Below are 21,845 nucleotides of genomic sequence, written 5' to 3'. Positions count from 1 at the left end.
TTGCTTCTGTGCTCACAACCCTTCCTTTTGCTTTATTAAACTGCCTTTATCTTCACTCATGAGGATTTTTCCCCATCTTATTTTCTCCTTTCCCCGTGCTGCTGAGGAGGCCAGTGATAGAGGCCTGGTGGGCAACTAGCCTGCAGCCAGGGTCAACCCACCACAACTGGATGCAATGGACCAAAGCTGAGAAACGCTGCAGGGTCCCAGAGACGTCCACGGAAAGAGCAAAAGTTATGATGCTCCCTCAGGCTTGGGAAAAGGGGCTGCTCGCCACCCTGGAAGAATCGTACTGTAGGAGAGAGTCCTCCCCACACGGCAGCATGGAAACCCGGGGGGGCAGGAGAAGGTGACAGAGCCTACCAGGCCTGAGGCTGCCTCCCCAGCCCGCGCCCTACTACCCCAGCTGAGCCGCTCCCCAAGACTCCCCTCCCAGGCGGAGGAGCAGAGCCACCCCTACTCGAGCTTGCCAGCCGCCTGAAACGCGCAGAAGCGAAAGTCCCCACTGCCAGCGCAGCGAGGACGGTCACCCCCTTGCGCAGCGCGGGCTTCTAGAAAGCAGCCCGCGGTTGGCTGTAGCTCCTGTCCATCAGCCCTCGGGGGCGGGGCCAGCGGGCTCGGCCATCCGAGGTGTTCGTCATAGCGGAGCGACGCCTGGGACGCTGTTGGCGGCCGAGGCTCGGCCTGGTGTCATGGCGGCGGCGGCAGCGGCAGCTCCCAGCCCGCCCCAGCCCGGCGGACACGCTCCGGAGATCGGCGCCGACCCTGCGGCCTCGGAGGTGGCGAGCAGCGCTCTGCGCTGCCTGGCCGGGCTGGCGGGGCAGGTGAGTGCCGGGCGGGCGGAGGGGGAGGCCCGGGGCAGGGCTGGCCCGGGGCGCCGCGGGCCCCACACCCCGCCTTCACCTCGCCTTCACCTCGCCTTCACCTCGCCTTGGAGGCCCCAGCGGGGCGTGCTCCTGCTTGTTCCCGGGTTGCGGGGCTCTTCTAGGCTCCAGGGGTAGGGTGCGACGTGGGGGAGAAAAGAAGCCTGGCACAAGCAGGCAGCGTCATCGCTTCTGGAGGCTGTTAGCACCTGGCCGCAGGAGCGGTGCAGCCCCTGACAGGGCTGGGATGGCGGGGCCGGCTGCATGCCTCCTGGCGTGGGCAGCCCCGGGCTGCTGCTGTGTGCCCTCACCGTTCCTCTGCCTTCGAGTAACGGGACGGCTCATGTCACTTTGCAGTTTAATGGTTGATATCTTCCATGATAAACTGCAGTCTGCCTAATTGCTGTGTCTTAACAATTAACGATTATGAATTGAAAAGCTGCTAAAAGCTGGCTGTGCATTGAATCAAAATAAATGATTAGGAGCTTGAATTTAGGCTTGCTTGGTAATAGCATGCTATGAAACACACAGTGCGTCTCAGTGGGTCAGAATTTTTAAAGCAGTTTTGCTGTGGTACTTAAGTTGAACACTTACTTTAGTTTTAGTAATGGTTATGAATTATTTAACAGATGTTATGGTAGTGGTGGGAGGCCCTTACCAGGAGATGGTTTTAGTAACAATTTGATTATTACCATAAATAATTTACAGATTAATTCCTTTTCCACTGTGGAAGCATATATGTAGTTCTTTGAAGGTGGTAGAAGCACACCGTTGCTTCTGAAATTAGCAGCTTGAAGGTTTGGGGCCAGATGATGAGTGATATTTGCAGGAGATAATTTAGTATATGCTTATGTTACAGAAATGCTCAGAAATGTCCTCTGTTAGATGCAGTTTAGTAGTAGCTGCTGGCTGATGTGAAATTATTTTTTAAAATATTTCACCTCGCATCTGAATAATTTTGTATTATCTTTGCTTCTAGTCTCAAAGTCTGCTAGTAATTTTCTTAGTTTTCAAACAAAAGTAATCCAGAATTAAGAGCCTGAAAAGTTAGGTGCTGAGTAGTAAGTGTCAGTTTGCTTATCACTAAAGTGATTAAGAACTACCCTAGCTTTTGAACACGAGTGCAGTGCTAAACAACTTGATGATCGTATGCTGTTGATTCATGGGCTTACTGACACAGGAAAACTATGTATGGAAGACAGAATACCCTATAATTCTTTCTTGTGGAAATTCTAAATGTAGTCAGTAAAGAACTATTGACTGTCAGTTTATCTAGATGGCAGATATTGTCATTCATACTGCTGTTCTTACAGCGTTAACATGAGGGAAAAGTTGAGCTCTTGTATTTATGAAAAACACAAAGAATAATAAAGGAAAAGTTTCCTGAACTCTAACTAGGGTACTTGTCACGAGTTTAATTAATTGTTTTCAAACCTACATTAATTACTACTTTCTCTTGTTTGCCGTGTTTGCTCTGTGTCTAGCATGTAACAGGAGAGAGCTTAGTAATTTTTAACATTGTTTTGGCATGCACAGCCAATTGCAAGAAATCGGTTTAGAGTTGCTACATCTACCTCAGTAGACTTACATTAGTTGTAGTGTAAAATTGTCATCATTGGCATTTGGAGTGTATTTCCATGACAACAAACCAATTTTACAGTGCACTGCACTGAAGTATGAGTAGGGGTCTGCTTGCTCCATCTTGGCTGAGGCCCATTTAATTGCTCAGTCATGATTGTTTCCAGTAGTTGAGTTGAACTCTTGTCTTCCGGCACCTGAGTTCTGGTAGATTTAACTGGTGTTCTACCAGGTTACTGACTCCAACAATCCATCTTGCATTTTTGACTGAAACCACAAACTGATTCCTCATTTCCCTTTTATAGAGATGAGTGAACATGTGCCAGATTAGCTGTCACAGTTTATGATCCATTGTAGTAGTTTAAGTTGGATTTATGCTAGCAGTTTGGACTGTAAACAGGAATATTTCTGGCACAGGGTTTTTTTTTACTACAGCATTCACTTGAAGCACAGAAGACATCTAGGGATAACAACTCTTAAAACCAATATGACTGATCATGAAAAGTTCTTTTAAACCCCAAGTAACAATGTCTTTCATAAAACAATTTCAAAGGGCTGAAATGACTTATGATCCTGTAAATTGCTACAGAATAGGCTATGGACTTGTAAATATACAAAGGCTTTGATGTTAGCAAATCACAGGATTTATAAACCTGTCACAGTTCTTAGAAGCAGAAGGATGAGAAAACTAATTATGTTGTACTAGAAACATGTTTGGATGCAGGAGAGGCTTATTTTTATATTTGAAAACAGTGTCTATGAGTTTAAAATATCACTGATCTAAATTATTCCAAGTCAGAAGTTCTGTTGGTTTTGTACATTGAACCATATGCACAGGAGTCGCACGCTGTGATATGAAGGCACATGTCATCTGATTCTTTAGGAAAAAATAGGCTTATTAGGAAATTGCAGTAGGGCTCCTGTTTTGTTTCATTACGATGACTTATATTTATGCCTTTTTTCCACTGTCTGTGCACTGTAATGTGGAGTATAGCAGATGTTACTCTTCTCTTTGGGAAGAAAGACATGCTTCAGATGATCCCATGCACAGTGGCTAAATTCCTAAAGTTTTCTTCTTACTAAATTCTTAAAATTCTTGATTTTTGTAAGGTGTTCAGAACTAGTATTACCTTATTTTTTTTCTACATCCTGTGTAGTTTAAGTACTACACACGAATAACCATTTGTGTGAAAACTACCTAAAATACGTTATATATCTAGTCAGACCAAGGCCTTTGCTATGTAACTTGGAATCTAATACTGGATTTAACAAAGTTGTTCTTTGACTAAAGAAGGAAGGCTCAGGCTTATAGTTCTTTACATACAAAAATGTGATAATGCTGGGGCTTAAAACTAACCCAGAACAACTCACTGTCCACTGCTTTGCTCTCAGAGTGATGGAGGCATTCTTGTGTTTAGTTCTCATTGTTTCCTTATACACTGTGTGATGGATTTAGGAAACAAGTACATTTGCAGTCTTGTGTTCCTGTCCATAATATTTGGTGCTGTTAAAAGTTAAATATCTTTAGACCATATGTTAAAGGTCACTTCTGTCATCTGATTGAGGTGTCTCTGGGGTTTTGTTTGGTTTTGGGTTTTTGTTTGTATTTGTTTGTTTGTTTTGTTTGTTGTTTTTTTTTTGTTTTTAAGAAAATGGAAGGGATGAGATGTAGACATACAAATATTTATTTGACTTGGAAATTCTGTGTCTCAAATAGAGTACCTGAAGGTCCTCTTGATTCTCAGCTAGAGTTTTATGTGTTTTTAGAATTTGGGGATCACTTACAGATTGGTTGGAGAGCAGCGTACTTGGCTTTGGGAAATGAAAGTGCTTGTTGCTTCAAGATCTTGCAAAAAGCTTTAGTGCAACAAAAATAGCAAAAGTGGGTGTGAAAGTGTGTAGTTCATTAATGATTATTAACAAGCTGTTTTGTATTAGAAAGTGAAAGTTTATTTTAATCTTCAGAAGATCCATAGTTGCTTAAATAAACCTTCAGATTCACCATACATGTCTCTGTTGCTTTGGGAGTTAAATATTGCAATTCCTTGGAAAAGAGAATAGACTATGGCAATTGTTATTTTGATCTGAATGCATGTAAAGGAAAATAGTGTGATTTGGAAATGGGTTTGATAGTGGTGCTGTATAGTCTAGAGCTTGTTTAACCTCAAGTTTTTGTTTGTTTGTTTGTTTTTTTTAATGCTTATTTTTAAAACAAAGCCTCCTTTGGATTACAGCAAGTAATAATTTCAAGAATGTGGCATGGTGCAGTATCATGACCTTGGTTATGCAGGAATAGATAGCCTTGCAGATCTCAGAATAAAATACATGAATTTACAGGAGACTGCCATCCTGGGTGCATGTTTCTTCCTACTGGCGGTTCTGTCATCTATTAAAAGAAAAGATTTGAGTGATTAACCTGACCAGTATGTTTTTGTATGATAGTTAATTGAATTGAGAATCGACTGACGTTAAAGATCAAATTAATACAATGAAAGTGTGATGAAGTAGTAAGGAAATTTTAATTTCTGAATATACTCTACATATGCTAGCTTTCTTTGAAAATGACAGCTGCTTGAATTATAATTAATGTCAAACCTCTCCAGTGTCCTCATAAAAAAAATGGGATCTGTATGAGATTGAGCATAATTGTTGTCCTGTAGGAGTCTTGTATACTTTTGTGACATTAATACAGCATAACAACATAATTTTTTGTTGTATTTGCTTTGTCCTTTTGAAGCTTAACCTTGAGGATGATATTGTGAAAGTTGTAATCGATTGGAGCAAGCTTCAAAGCACATCAGCGCTTCAGCCAATGTTGCTCTTCAGTGCGCTTCAGCAGCATATTTTATGTTTGCAGGTAAGTATTTCATTGGACGTATTTAACTTGATAAAAGTGATCAACAGCTGAATGTAGTTATGTTATCTAAACTGTAAAATTTAAGTTGGCTTTGTTCTTGCGTTGCTATGTCTAACAAAAAATAGTGCGAAAGTGTTATATGCTTGGGATTCCACTGTGCCTCATCGGTACTCATGCTTATGGATTTTTCCGATTAGTGGTGGGAATAGCCACTGTAGGTGAGCAGGCTGAATAAACGCAGCCTCATTGATTTCTAGACTTGCATTGTAAATGTGATACATTTCCATCTATGGTGGGTTGTAATTAAGCAATAAGACACGGCAGGTGTGTGTCATGCTATGATAATGATTCCATGCGTTGGGTGAGTTTTGAGGCTCATGGAGTGCTTTCAGTGGTTCAAGAAGTGGCATTATCCCAGCATGACACATCCTGGAGTGTCTTACTGCAATTAAATATATTTTCAGCTTTTTTTTTTTTTTTTAAAGAGTAATTTCTTTGACATTAATGTCTCATCGTGCCAAGTAGCCAGTCACCATTACTGTCATTTCTTTTAACTATTTGAAACTTTCCAACCCTGCCAAAAGTATGTGTAATTTAGTTGCATGGCAGGGAGGGTGAGCAATTTGTCAGCTAGTAACAGAACAGTGTTTTGACTTGATAGTTCATCTGTAAAAGGTGGGGATTTGAGTACTAGTGTTTTGTTTCAGCTAGTCAATGTATTATTTCAAGTGTGTAGTACTGAGAGGGTTAAAAAGGAAGTTCCTGTATTTGCTTGTCTGTAGGTAAAAGAAAGACCCTTTATGTTTTCCAGACATCCACCAAATCTTTGGTGTGATGACCAAAAAGAGAAAATATGCAAGATAAAAGCAAGTAAAAATCACATCCCACTGTAGGAACACTGCAAGTAGGAATCTGATTCATTTCAGGAAATGTAACTGGTAAAAATCATGTTGTATTTAAAAAATAATTTCTAGAGGGAAAATAAGCAGTGAAATTCAGACTAGGTGAAACTCGTAAAAATCTTAAAAAAGGGGGTGACACATACATATGTACTGGGGTTTTGTTATTACATCTGTGTAAGAGTTATTGCAGTAGAATAAGCATTTCTTTTTGCTGCTATAAATGTCAGTGCATTCTTTCATTTAATTTCATGACCTAAGTAGATAATAAACCGTGTCAAGAAAAGCATGTGTTCAGGATAACACTAATATAAATCATGTCTGTGTTCTCTCATTTGCTTGGGCAACTGCAGGTTCAAGTGGAGAATGTAGTGCTGTGGTGATAAAGTAAAGGCTTTACAGTGTGAAAGCATTGGCTTTCATGTTAAGGAAGAAAAATACTAAGCCTTACTGTTCTGAGTAGGCATTTGAATGAAATGCTAATTAAGTGGCATTGATGCCAATGATTGACACTTTGATTTCCCTAGTAACAGATGAGCAGCAGGCAGATTTTTGCAGAAATTTGGGAGTTTTCCTATATAAACATCTAAAAGGCATAGGTCAAAAAGGCCAGAATCATGGTGTGCACAGTATTTGGAACAATAGCCCTTTTTTCCCTTTTTTAAAATTTTATTACTGTGTTCCATCAGAGGCAGATGTTGTAATTCCTAAAATTATCTCAGTTGGTTTGTTTTAGAAATTGTAACAGTATTTGGCTTTTTTGCTTTTTCTTTTGGGGTTTTTTGTGGGGTTTGTTTGTTGTTTTTTTTTTTTTTGATAACCCTAACATACTGTTTTCTTTGTCTAGCCTCTTTTAGAAAAACTCCAGTCATTGATTAAAGAGGAAAATATAGGCCATGTTGAACCTACATGTAAAACAGGCAATCAAACTTGTGAAACAAGTTTAGGTGTTTATGATGGTAACTGTCAGACTGAAGAAAAGTATGCAAGTTATGATTTGGGAGATCTGAAAGAAGCTCATATTAATTATGATCCAGAGGTGGTCCAAATAAAAGCTGGAAAAGCAGAAGTAAGTGATTTACCTAAATAAAAAATAAAAATATCTTTCTGAATTTTAAATTTAAAGAATGAAATAGATATATGCCATCATGTTTGCTATCTGCAGATTGACAGGCGGATATCAGCCTTCATCGAGAGGAAACAAGCTGAGATCAATGAAAATAATGTCAGGGAATTTTGCAATGTTATTGATTGTAATCAAGGTAACTGGATACCCAGACTTTAATCTTCATAGCAGTTTAAGTTGGCTGGTTTTGATTTTTTGTTTGTTTGGGGTTTTTTTGTTTGTTTGTTTGTGTTTTGTTTTTTGGTGGTGTTTTTTTCTTTTCCATTTGTTCAAAAGCATTATTCTATATTTAAAACAGAACTTCATTTTAAGAGTAACTTTGTTTTAAAGTTAAGAATTTTCATGTGCACTGAAGATGTTGTCAGATAGACAAAAAAAGGAAGTAGTCCCTTTAATACATCCCATACAGAAAGATTGTAGCTATTACTGTGTTCATTTTAAGAACTATAATCTTAAATCAGATGATTTTGTAACTGTTGCTTAGTGGTTTAGCTAGATTTTCCTTCCAAAGTTAACTGAATTGCAATTCAGAAATACCTTGTGAATTACATATTCAAATTAAAGTTTTAAATTGATTATTACCTAGTGCTAGTTGAATTACAAAGAAGTACTTTTTGCAATCAGTCTGAATTACTAGCTACTTAGAATAACTTTTTCCTTTCAATGTTAGTCATAGTGTTGGAGTTTTTAATGCACCAACTGGCACAATTTGCTGTATCTATAACCAGTCTTATATTCATCTGGCAGGCTGGATCCCATTAGCACGATCAGTGACTGTGTAACCAAATGCATCTTAAAAGTGAAGTATATGGGGACATTTTCTAAGTGCCGGTGTCTCTGTGATATGCTTTTAGAGATCAAAGCTTATTATTGCTTAAGCTTCATAGGAAGAGAGTTTAACTGCTTGAATGTTAGTTGGAATGAAAATGACAGCTCAAATCTAGTTGAATATGCTAGACAGTAAAAGACTGATTCCTAAAATTAATAACGTTCAGAAGAAATTATAAAAAGACCTTCCTTTGTACGTTGAGGCATAATAAAAGATGTGTAAAGCTTTGGTGTATATTAACAGAGATTAAAATAGAAACATTAGAATAAACTAAGATTGTCTGGACTGTAGGCCTTTATGGTTAAACAAATTAAAGAAGTCACAGGCTTCAGAATAAATGCAGGAAGGTGATAAAAGAATGCTGATGAGTAATTAGACCAGTGTAAAATGGGAGGAGAGTTTCAAAAAAGGACAGAAAACCAGAATAATAGTGGTAAGCAGGGAAGAGACTTCTCTACAGGAAGAAAGACATAAGTTACAGAGAAATGCAGTGACAAATAAGAACCAAATAAAATGTAAATTGGAAGAAATTTGGGTTGATCTAATCAACTTTCATATACACGTGTGCATACATTTATATAAGTGACTTATCCAGTTAAAACCAGTAGGTCCATGCAGGTGTGTGAAACTGTAATGAGTGTGTTAGTAGAATGAAAGAAGCATTTTTGATGTTTTAATTGTATGAAAATTTTTCATTAGATTTGTTAAAAGCCTCAAAGCTGATGATAGTTAGAACATTTTAAATTATAAAGACATAATTAGGACCTCACTTTTTCTGTCATTATTATTTATTTAGAAAATAGCTGTGCCAGAACAGATGCAATTTTCACACCCTATCCTGGATTTAAAAGCCATATAAAGGGTAAGCACCTACTTTAATACCCCTTTATTAAGTGTCCAGATAGAAAAATATGGATAAATTTTTGACTTTAAAACTTTTTATAGAATGCTCAAAAAATGCAAACTTAACATACTGATTTTTGAGTCTCATACTTTTACATCCTCACATCTCCAAGGTTTTCGATCCTGTAACTCCTTCATTAAGTTGCTGGTTATGCTCTAAAGAGCAAAACAAAGTAGCTTATTTTCGTTGTCTGAAAGGAAAGATACAGAAGGTAAAGTGGGACAGAGAAACAGAACAGTTCTTAGCTTTTCATTTAAGGCAATGCCAGCAGTCCAGTTGAGGAATTGAGATTCAATAAAATTATCATACATTTTTTGTTAGTTGGTGTAGCCAGATTGGTTTAGAAACAGTTTTGGGACACAATGGAAGTTCTGAGGTACAGGTTTATGGGAAGTGTTGAGCTGGGCACTACCTTTTGGAAAAGAGTAAATAGTGCAGAAATGATTGTCCAGCAGAAGTTACATATAAAAGATTGCTTGTCTATCTACTGTGCTCTGGGTGTACAAAAGTTACTCTGTGTTTAAAAAAAAATAAATGAAACCTCCAAAATGAGAATGAAAGTAATGTCCTTTTTCAAGAGTGGTAGTATTCAGTTATCCACATGATACTGGTTCTAGAAATCAATTCATTATTGTGAATTGAGAATAATAGCGTGAAGCATGATAGGTATAAGGAGTGTAAGGTCTGAGTTAAGAGGGAGATAGGGAAGTGAGCTTGAGTTTATTATCTAAGAACTGCTTTCAGTAGTCACATTTTTTAAACTGAGTGCTAATTTGTAACTTGGATGGTAGCATATTACAGGAAAAAAAAGAAAAACTTACACTTCAAGTAACTAAAAACTGAACAGTTCATGAACTGAAATGTGAATAACACCCAGAAAGGAACTGGAAGTAAAACCAGCATAAACTGAAGCAAAAATGTGACGTGACCTTCATGAAGTATTGGGCAAGAAAGTATGTGCTTCAGTGTCTGGAGTTCCAACATAGTCTTTAAACCTGCAGTACACTGCAATAGTCCTGTCAGGAGGGACTTGAGAAGGGACAAAAATGTTCTGATACAGACATGGTTCAGGAGAGGAGGAAAGATAGACCAGGAAGCAGCTGAAGAGTTATTAAAGCTGTTAACCTGAATAACAAAAATTAGAAGAGAACTTCCTTGCTGAGATTGATAGCGGTTCTTCTGGTTGTTTACCTCCCCTCATCTTCATGTATTTATGATGCTTCCTGTAATACTAGGTCTGGCCTTTTCTTTGCATTCACAACAGCTCGCATGTGCAACTGCTGACATAGATATTGGGCTTTCTGCTGTTTATCAGCAGCTGATGACAAACTCTTGATACTGCTGTTCTACATGAATGTATGAGTAATTCTTTTACTTTGCATATGTAAAGTCCTGGTTTTTTTTTTGTTTGGTTTGGTTACTTGTGCAAAAATAGGAAAATACTTTTACTTGAACCTTTGATCTTGATATGTGTGGGACCCTTCACATGAGAGACTTGTGTGAAAATTCATCTAACACAGCTTTTTTACATTTTACCATTTTGATTGGTTTAGTTAGATATACTTTGTGTTTCTTGTGTATGTGTATTAAATTTGTGTTCTCTTTACCTAGTTTCTAGAGTAGTAAATACATATGGTCCTCAGACTAGATCTGAAGGAGCGCATGGGTCCAGTCACAAAGCCAGTGTCCCCATGCATGATTGTGGAAACCAAGCTGTTGAGGAGAGATTGCAAAACATTGAAGCACACTTACGGTTACAAACAGGTTTGTATCATGCTTTAATTTTGACATTGGTATGTCAGTTTATGTTAGTTATCATTACTGTAGTAAAACTGGACAAGTCTTTCAAATCTGTGACTGTAAAAACAATGGATAGATCCACAGAAAGGTTTAGTCACCCCAAATACTACAGTCATGTGTTTAGGTTCTTATACCCAAAATGGAACCCAGATTCACACCCGAGTTAGGATGCTGAGTTAGTAAATGTATGCTTTTGGTGGCAAATGAAAGAGAGGCACTTCAGAATGGGATTAAACCAGTCTGGAGTATTTGGAGGTAGGGGTTCTCAATAGCCAGTGGAGTCCTTCTGCGTTGACCCACTGAACAGGAAAAGCTGAGGTTAGGATTCAGTCCTGCTTCATGGACACCTTCTGTGGCAGAAAGTAGAATACTCCCAGATACTAGCTGTATAGCCATCTCAAAAATAAGGTGGATTTTGTGCATGGAAATAGAATTTGCAAGTGGCTGGCCAGCACTAAGGTTACAATGCAGCTTTGGAGTTTATGCATATCAGGGATGACTGGGAGTAGCTAAGGAGGGGTGCTTGCTTCCTGGTTCTGCCTATAATAGGTGACATAATTTTATTTGAAGGAACAGGTTTGTAAACTACAGTATAGGGGAAGAGGAAAGTGTGCAATTCCAGCTCAGCTCCTGTCCAAATCAGCATTCAGTGCTGAAGGTCTCAAGGTCATTTTTTTACTTATCCCAGCAGCTGTGCAAAAGGTGGTTATCCGAGCAGGTAACCTGCCTCAGCTACCTGCTCACTGGTTTTGGTTTCTGATGATGGGAAGAGTTGTTCTCAACTCATCTGCTGTTTATCTGAACAGCTTCTTCTAGTGCTAGTACTGCTCTTTTCCCTTTACATTAAGAGTTAGCAATATTAACAAGAGTGAGAGGTCAGCCCATTCAGTTAGTAGCTGCTGAGTGATGAGGAGAGAGCAGAACTGAAAGGAGGTAAGCTACCTGCAAAATGGTCTGTCTGAAGTGAGGAAATAGATGAATGGCAAAAAAACCCATTAGTGCTTATTTCAGTAGTTTGTACAATACAATTATCTTACCTAACAGACCTAGAAATAAATGGAAACGGGTGGCAAAAGAATCAGTAAAAGCTTGCTAAGGCTCTGGTTGTCATTGCTGTTCAGAACCAGACTGTCATTTTAGTTGGGATAGCCAGTAGTTGTGATAAACAGTGATTTTAGTTTATAGAATACTGTGTAACATGGTACATAGGTGCTTTCTGAGGCTGATCTTTTGATCAGTTCTGTTCTTAAATGGGGAAACAAGCCCAGCCTGCTGTAGTACAGCTGTAAACAGCAAATGGGTTGAGGTGGGTTTTTTTGTTGCTGTTAGTTTTGTGATGTATGCAGGTTTGTTGGTTTTCTGTTTGGTTGGTTTTTCGGCGGGGGGAGAGGTGGAAGGGCTTGTGCATTTTTTTGTTTGGTTTTTAGTTTTTCCAGATCTCTGCTATTCCATTCCACACAACATTGCACACGCCTGCTTCTCCCCTCTGTGCCTAAGCAAATGTTAGTCTTTGCCTAGTGCAGCTCATACCTGTCCTCATAACTTCTGATGCTCAGTGGAGATAGGCTTCCTTCGGAACAATCTTGGATATTAGTGCTGAATTCATGTGTGGTTGGCCGTCCCATCTGCTTGTGTTATTAATATATCATTAGAGTGATCATTAGCTGTTCAGGGACTTTGTCAGACATATTTCAGCCACCTGCATAAAGTTGTCTGTTGCCTTTACTGACTGCATTGGGTATCAATCAGCTTTTACCTTGAATCATATTAATTACCCTTCCATTTTACCACCCTGTCCACTTGTTTTGTTTCAGCTACTAGTTGATAGCTGGACTCAAAACAATTCACGTGTAAAACTTGCAGTCTTTAGTTTAAAAAGTTACTCAAGCACTTTTTGTGATTTCTTTGTGTATTTAGGTGGTCCTGTACCAAGAGACATTTATCAGAGAATTAAGAAGCTTGAAGATAAAATCCTTGAGCTAGAAGGACTGTCTCCTGAATATTTTCAATCTGTGGTGAGAAATTCTCTCATCTTCTTTTAGCATACCTAAATGCATTCGGGACTTTTGTTATTACGTCTTTGATGTACAGACAAAACCTAAGGGCATACACTCTTGATAGAGAACGCTGACTTGGTGTAATAGTTATGTTTTATTTGGACCATCTGTGTAAGTTCATATTTCTACCTAATTTCTCATTTGAAAGAAAATAGTATACATTTGAGGGAAAAAAACTGCAGCCACCCAAGATTCACAATTTATAAGGAATTTATTATGGAGGTTGGATTTCTGCGCCTCCTTCTCCCTGCTCTGTCCACCTCCCTACCCCACCCCACCCAGGTTGGTGAGCAGGTGGCTGAAGCATGTTACCTGCTCAGATAAGTACTTTTCGCAAAAAATCCCACACTTACCTGTTTCTTATGCCAAGAAAATTGCCAAAAGTTTTGATCTCGGTACAAATCATTAATGGCTTAAGTCTTTTGGGCTTCTGTACATTATTTGATTACAAAAGATCAGGTATATGAAATAACTTCCAATGGGAGAGTAAACCCTTTAAAAATTGTTTCATGTGATTCTATGACTTTTGTTTCTATGTTGCTAGTTTTCAGGCAGAGTTCTGTTTCTTTCCAAATAGTAAACCTTATCTGCCATTGACAAAAGAAGTTGAGGACAAAGAGAACATTAGTTATTACTACACCAAGCTCTGGTTGGCTGTAGAAATTTCTTGTCTGCTATTTTGTTCTTTCCCCATGTAACACTGTCTCTTTTAGTATTGATAACATTTTAATTCATATGTTCTCCCATGTGACCAGCCAAAGAAGAGTCTGCAAAAATCAATGGCAGTATTACCTTTTTGTTTGTTTGTTTGTTTATGTTGGAGACCAATAAAACCCTTTATTTGTGAGGCTCTTCCTTCAAGTTGTTGGAAACCAGAATTTAAAACATACATTTTTATAAGATGAGATTTCCACAGAAAGGGCTTTAGGATCTTCTCTAGAATGGGGGTCTGTGAAAAATTTGTGGTCGTCGCAGTATTGTACAGTAATTAGAATTCTTTTGTCCAGACTTTTGCAAAAATATTGGTGTGGATACAGGAAATTTTGGGGGAGAGAAATATTGACAGTTTTGAAAGCTGGATATTGATCTTGGTTTTGTCTGAAGGAAGCTTCAGTTAAGTTGATAGTTTTTGGCTGCCAAGCATGGAGAAGCTTCAACAACTTCTGAATGTTCTCCAGCAGTGTTCCTCGTGATCCAAAGTACTTAATTATAAAACAAGATTTCTTTAATCCATGGAATGGCAGTCGGTGTTCTTTCTGCACTTTAAAGACTCTTGTCAACATTGTTACAGAATTACTTGTGGTCCTTTGTCAGTGCAACGTTAAGTCTCTTTTGATTATGTCTTTTTTGTAGAGTTGTTCTGGCAAGAGGAGAAAGATTCACCCTCCTCACGTAAGTGCTGTTAACTTTTGTTTACCCTAAGTTTAGGATGTTCTGAGTGAAAAGTAATCAGAAGTTCTATCAAGCAAATATCTAACTTCTCAGAAGTAGCTGCATCAGTATTGGATATCTTGCTGGCAAAGAAAGAGAAAGACGAAGACAGAAAGTTAATGGATGTCACAGTGCAATGAGTCTTCTAAGAGTTTATACTGGAGTAGGTTATTTAGTGTTTTCACCAGTTAGAAAGATGAAAGAATAAAACAAATCTGTAATGTTGTTAATCAACATGGGGGTAACAGACAATTTGCAAATTCTTACTAGCCTGTTAGTAATGTGTTCTGGTTTTGTTTTGGTTTGTGGCTTGGTGGTTACTGTTGATGTTTTGAATTATTTTTTAATTTTCTTTATTGGTAAATTTATTATAGTTATTCATATTTATGAAAAGATAATAAAAGTAGAAGGGTCTGGCTCAGCAAAAGTGTTGCAGAAAGACCTGACATTATAGGAGATACTAACCTGAGTCAGTAAGACTTGCCATTTTCACAACACCGTCACATACGGGAATGCATTAACTAGTTGCTGGGACACTGCTACTAGCCGTCACACTTGGGGGCAGATGGCTGGGGAGAATGCTTAGAATGGAATGTGGGCCATCAGAGACTTGAGGAATTAGGCTTGTTTACATGAGGAAAAAAAAAAAATCCTCCAAAGAGTGAAATATGTTTATAAGAAGGATGATGACCAATTCTTTGTGTAAGAAGAGATAAAACAAAATGTCAGGTTAAGTGGGCACAGAGGACATTGATGTTGGGCAATAGGAAAAAAAAAAACCTTCATTTGTAAAGCTGGGTTGTATAAGATCTAGGTAGGCTTCTCCAGTGTTTTAACATCAAAGGATATTTGTAGGGGTTTTTTTTTCATGAACAGGTTAAATAAACATCTAATGGAAATAGTATGGATATATTGATCCATGATTAGGACTGTCACTTTCTCCTAAGTCTTTTTCTTTCAACTTTAATAGTCATAGTCTAGATTCAGACAATTCTGCAAATGTATTTGTATCACTTAGTGCAGTGTGCAGTGACCTCAGTTTTAAAGTGCTAGGCCGCTTCTCCAGCAATTACAAAATGTAAATGATTGTGTTTTTTATTTTGTTCCTTTAGCAGAACTATTCATTGGCTGAACTTGATGAAAAGATCAATGCCATAAAACAGGCATTACTGAGGAAGACAAAAGAGAGCAAGTCCAAGGAGGTTGAGCGGCTTCTTCGATAAAAAAAAAGTATTTTCAGAATCCTCATCGTGCTTTACACATGCCTAAACCATAGACCTGAGTAGTGTTGATCAGCGATGACTTTAGCAATGAAAGCAAAGCATGCTTATAACCTCCTTTTGGATGATCTTGAAAGCTTTGTTTCGGAATAGCTCATTTAAAAACTGTCTTATCAATTAGTTACTGTAAAATGAAGAATGTTTTAGGAATAGCATTCTAATCCATTCCCTTCTGTTATAAAGGAGGATTGCAGCATTGTTCATATGTGGAAAGTTGTAATCCACATAAAAAAGCTACATTTCACATGTAATTCTTGATGATTGGGTATTCAAAAGGGCTATCTTTTGAATACTTTCTGTGTAAGTAGTTTGCATAGACTTGTGAAATACAACTAAATACTCATAAACAAACTTAGGAAAATTGAAAAAAATCCCTTGCAGTATGCATGCTTGCCTGCATTTTATCCATATTTGTCACTGTTTCCACTACTGTTAGAACGGCAACAGATTTCTGTTTAAAATATGGTTATGGGAATCTTACATATGTAAATAGAGACACCTGTTCTTCACTTCCTCCATGCCCTGTAGGAATTCAAACTTTGTACCCTACTAACAAACTTAATATATTCTAAAGACCACTCCAGGGAAGGTTTTGAGGAGCATGCCACCAGGCACCAGCTTCCCTTCCTTCCATGTGCATGCTTATATGACTTCTGAAGCATGGATATTGGGTACGTAGTTTAAATTGGTCAGACCTTTGGCCACAGACTGAAGTGTGATTTTGTTCGTTTTAATAAAACACTTTATATCAGTTCTTTAGTTTATTTGCTGTCTCTGTGTTTGTTCTGGATTAGAAGTAGCTGTTACAGAGGGAGTCCTTTATGTTAACTCTTCTGCTTATAGCAGTCATACTATCAGTGTCCCTGTATCAGTCTCTGTGACAGGTGTTAAGAACAGTACTGACTGGACACAGTTGTACTTTGAAGAATAGTAGACATTTTCTGTAATTCTGTGTTCTTATCTAAACTAATATTTGTTGTAGCATGTAATGTTTCTCTGAAGGTGAGCCATCAGAGGTGCCTGACAAAAGCTGCTTGAACTCCGGGAAAGAACATAGTATATGTTACCTGTTCAGGTTCCTAGTGTCCACCCATGGAGAGGTTAACCCAAGCAGTTATGAGTGCCTCAGATACAGCACTGGATACAAAGAGGTACTTCTGCATTTGAAGACAGTGACCTGCTTATGTGTAGGACTGTTGCTCAGACTGTATGCTACAGTCCAGCATCCTACAGAGACTACTTCTGTTGTGCAAAGTATTGCAGCTGTTGCAAATCTGAACAGCTGATGTGACGGGTGAAGCAACACAATGAGCTGCAACTTTTACCACAGGTAGATAAGTTTAATTGCTGTCTACAAAATATTATTTTTTGAGCCATACTCAAAAGAATATAATGTGGATATAATTGTGCCTAGCAGCATACACATCAAACAGTAGTACTTGAAAGTGGGAGGTGCTTGTTACAGCTGGGGACAGGAAGAACAGTCACAGGGATTTAGCTTGTGTAAAGGAGCCTCTACTTGTGTGTACTAATTCAAGTATTGGTGGGACATGCTGGCTAAGATACTGCATTTTCACTGTGCAATTTTCTCTGGAAAATTCTGGAGTGAAGCCCTAGAAGAGATAATAAACGTGGCAGATACCTTGGGTAATATTGGCTAGTGTTAAATTATTTGTTGTTAGTTTACATTATAACAAATGCATATGTATATACATACAGACAAAAAAAACCAAACCAAGCAAACCAAAACTTTGCTCCTCATCTGGAGTCACTTAGAATAAATTGCAAACAAGCTGAATTCCCAGGGGGAAAGACTGCATTAGCAATTTCAAAGTGGCTTTTTCTGTAGTGAATTGAAAGATCTCTTGCCATGGGATTCTCCTCCTTTTTCTCAAGATGACAGCAACATAGCAGTTAAGGGTTGAAAGCATAATGAAGATGCATTGTAGCAAGACAATAGCTAAGTGTTGAAAGCATAATGAAGATGCATTGTAGCAAGACAATAGCTAAGGGACAACATGAGAAGTACTCTAGATTGCGGTTTATTAGCCCAAATGCTACAGATACACTTGAAAAATGTCAAGGTGTTCATCTTGCCTTGTTAGACCTTTGCCATTCTTTGGTTTCAGGTTGTTCATTTCTTGTACGCTTAATGCTAATGCATCCATACTGTAAGAATTCATTGGAAATGTATTCTCTGCTGTGAGTTGCATGTTAAAATGAGTTGCATGTTAAAAGTAGTTGCAGATTCCAGAGGGCTGCCAAGCTGTTGGAAGTTTCCCTTCTGCTATATGGCTTTTATCCATAGAGGGAAGGAGGAGCAGGACATTGTTCTGGTATTCAGAGCTACTTGTCTTACCAGTTTATCCTTACTTCCGTTTTGTCTCTGCCACTTTACCTTCTACAACTTACTTTCACTGTAAGGACTAGTTCTGCAGAAAGAGGTGAACTCCCCAATGCACCACACCCCCGTAATAAAGGGGATGTAGGATAATCCTTACAATATCAGTTTCCAGAACTACCTATTATGCTGGTTTTCCTCTGCACCTGAAACACTACAAGTGCTTGCTGATGAGGGCTGCAGTAGCTGAAGAAGTCTGAAAGGTAACCACAAATGAAGCAAAAGCAGGGGGAGTCTTTACTGTCTTGTTGGCATGTCTCAACACCTTGACCAAGATGTTTTTACAGATGCTGGGCTGATCTACACTCCCTTTCCTCCAAAAGGACATACAGAAGTGTTCTTAAGCAGATGACTTTATGTCTTTGTTAAACATATCTTTCTTCTCCACTTTCAGCTAGAGCTAGTATTACAATATAACACTGAGGATACCTTCCCTCATAAAATGTTTTCCTCTTGGACTGCTTCTGGCATCTAGAATCCTGTGTAATGAGAAGCACTACTGTGGCTGCTGCTTACTACAGCAACATTTCTTGCTTAGCAAAAGGCTAGTTTTGCATCTGAACTGGGCAAAGGAATGGTTTAGATGTGCAAGTTCACTACAGAGAAGAATTTACTGAATAGATAGAACTATATGGAAGCATTTTTGAAGGACATTTATGTGATCCAGTTCACCATCCTCCAGCATATATAATCCCAGTGATATTAAAGGTTTCCCTGTGAAAGGACATTAGTGCTTTTGTGGAAATACCTTTACTGCTGGCAGCTTACATGTGGCATAGCAAGAAAAACTATTGTATGGGAAAAAGCAATCTGCCTGGCTGTCAATACAGAGTTCTTTAATTTGTGAGCAATTTGAGAAAATCTGCTTCTCTTTTTCTTCTAAGAGGGCATCTCTGACCATGAGCAAACACACTGCCATAAAAATGATAGAGTGTATTCTTCATTAGTTCAGGCTAACCAGCAAGCGTGCTGTTTAGTAAAAATCTCACCTTTGAGAGGTCTCGGCACCACCACCCCTGCTCCTTCACCCAGTCAGTAGTGGAAATCCTAATAACATCTGTCATGCGTGAATGCCATAGCTGGATCCTGGGATTTGTTACTGGAGTCACACAAGAGTAAGAAAAGCAATTCTCTTAGGATAGTGTGAACCCCTAGTGTGGTAGTAGATAAAGAGCACCTGGATTTGTGTTACACAATGGTAATTTTGTATAGGTTTCCCTGTTGAGGATCTCTTGCACTGAACATAACTGCAACCCATTGCAGGATGATATATCACAGGGTTCAGATGAAATTCAGTGAACCCCACACGTGTCTAATCTGCATATATTAAAGCTGCAGGTGATTAGGAATGGCATTGCTTAATTAACCCAGAACACGTTTACCACTGTTCCAGGTATGACTGCTCTACCTTACCAACACCAACAAGCTTACTGAGCTGTAGACTGGCAGGAAAAGAGAGAATGACCATGGTGTGTCCTGCTAGAGAAATTGCAAAGCATTCCAGGCTGCCAAGGCTCCTACCTGAGCTGCATCTTTTCTGCCCTGATGTTTTCAAGGTGCATGCTTTGAAGAATTGCTTAAAGTCTCTGGAGCCATCCAAGACCTGAAAGGATAGCTTGGTTTCCACTGCAAGATGTCAATACAGACTTGGGTCCCAGCTGCAATACAGAAAATTTCCCAGATAAAATGAGGGAGAAATTCTGTCTCCTCATTTATGCTTACCTGAAAGTTAATGTAGAGATCTTTCCAGGTTTTGCCAGCATCCAATAGGCTGTGTTTCACACTTCATCTGAGTTATGGGGTTCCAGTTACAAGATAAATGATAATTGTACAGCACTGTAAATTTAGCATTAAATGTTTGAGGAAGATGTCTAAGCATCACTTTCAACCAAGAACATTTGCCACTCTTAGGAATGCTTCACATTGCTGCACCTTGCATGAGAGATGTAGTAAAACATTGGAGCTCGTGTTACTGTGCAGTTCTGCAATGTGTGCATGCTCGATTTCTTTGCTTCAGGCTCCTCTGACTAGGGAGCGATTCATCTCTAGGAGGCTAATTTCTTACAGTTGAGTGCTGGATTTTAATAAATAAACCCAAAAGTGAAGTGCCCTTTTGAACAGCCCTCGTACCAGCAGGTAATATCAGTAATTTAGGAAACTCAAACCATTCACCATTCCATCCAGTGTATTGCGATCAGTGCTGCATTATTTATTTATTTTTTAAAATACATCATAAGTTATCTCTTTTGTTTTAATTAAGACTTTAAAATACCACTGAGGAATTTTAACTGCAGAATGCCAAAGATACATTTGAAGGAGAAGTAGTTAAAACACTGAATAAATTGTTTTTTGATTGATGAGTTTACAAATCATTTGCAGCAATAAGAACAAACAAAACATTTTACAGGGTAATGGAGCCAAATCGTCTGTTCCTGAATGAAGATACGGTAGAAGGCCTTTGAAAAGGGAAAAAAAAATTTCTCCAGAAATATTCCCTTACAGATGGCTTTTGCCTTCCCCCATTAAAGCAAGTGCTTCCCCTAACCCTTCTTGCTGAAGGCTTGCTGAGTACTTCAGGCTTCTGTAGCCATAGGAATCTCCCTACCCTGATTTCAGCTGTGCTATAACATGAACCTGTATAATCTCCTCATAATTGCTTGCTACATCAAAGCATGGCAGGAAGTGGATGAAAACTATGCACAGACCTGCAGGTTACTGAGGATCCAGGCAACATGTCCAAAAGTGCTGGACTACACATTGCCTTTGTTGAAAGCATTGCCCTAGTCCAGATAACATGCTTCTATGGCTAGGAAAAGGATTTTCTGTCCTATTGGATAATCTATCCCACCCAAGAGCAGTGAGACCCAACTCAAGTGGTCTTTGGGAGATGAGTTTCCTTGTCATTGCTTCCTAGGATATACGGATTTGATTTCCTCTGACTCTAAGCACTGCCTGATGGGGGAGAGGTGGGAGTATGTTGTAGAAAATCTAATGATTGAGAAATAAGGAAAAAGTACATTCAAACAACTACCTCTGTAGATCTTCCAGCAAAACTGCCTTATTATGGGCAAAACACTTAAAAGGAACAATGAAAATAATAGGCATTGTTTGAAGCTATTATTTAGGAATCATCTAAATTTTTAAAGGTTAATTAGTGTAATTTACCCATCTTGGTTATTAAAAAGGGTTATACATGAATACTAAACTTAAGAGTTCAATCCATTTTATTTCCACAGTTGATTCATCCACATCTGTTTAGCTTTTTATGATCGTCTAATTGATTTGTAGAATTCTGTCCAGTACAGATGGGCTACTGTTCATGACTACTTTCATACCATTTCTATTATTGTTGCTCTGATTTTTATTCAAGGCCAAACAGAGGGGAATATAAGAGCGTGATGTTCACCTAAACATAACAATGACATTAAATTTCTATTTGGCTCTGAGAGAAGAATGGATTTGTGGAGACAATCCACTATGAATACAAATAAGTTGTTTATACATAAATATAATGAAGTTTCTTACTTAATTATGACCTATTTTACTGGTTCTACAATGTGCCCTGTTACGGAGTTTTGTAGCAACAGCCAGGCTAAATCAATTGTCACAAACTCATTTGGCTCAAAACTAGAATCATACCCCTACTAACACTTGTGAGAGAATAAAAGCTATTCCTCTGTAGCCTGCTCTATAGTAATTCCAGTAACTCTGTATGTAGCCTCTCATACAGCTTTACATGCATACACTACATTATTATATACACAGTTCATACATGCAGAATTTTGCATTTGATGAAGACGTGCCCACCACCCTTTGAGTT

At 38.5% G+C, this 21,845-nt stretch overlaps 1 protein-coding gene across 1 annotated transcript; it reads left to right on the top strand.

Moving 5' to 3' along the window:
- Positions 1-170: 170 nt before the first annotated feature.
- MBIP (MAP3K12 binding inhibitory protein 1) lies at positions 171-15,986 on the top strand. Its single transcript, XM_061464248.1, has 10 exons — positions 171-289; positions 437-824; positions 5,179-5,298; positions 7,045-7,266; positions 7,363-7,459; positions 8,949-9,014; positions 10,668-10,820; positions 12,774-12,871; positions 14,267-14,305; positions 15,457-15,986. The coding sequence occupies exons 1-10, from the start codon at positions 171-173 to the stop codon at positions 15,565-15,567; spliced, it is 1,413 nt and encodes a 470-aa protein (XP_061320232.1). The 3' UTR covers positions 15,568-15,986.
- Positions 15,987-21,845: the final 5,859 nt, after the last annotated feature.

Source organism: Pezoporus flaviventris, unplaced genomic scaffold, assembly GCF_033815535.1.
Source record: "Pezoporus flaviventris isolate CSIRO_AGI_PZ_B2104156 unplaced genomic scaffold, CSIRO_AGI_Pfla_v1 ptg000036l, whole genome shotgun sequence".
NCBI classification, from domain to species: Eukaryota; Metazoa; Chordata; class Aves; order Psittaciformes; family Psittacidae; genus Pezoporus; species Pezoporus flaviventris.
This window is presented reverse-complemented; position numbering and strand designations above follow the sequence as displayed.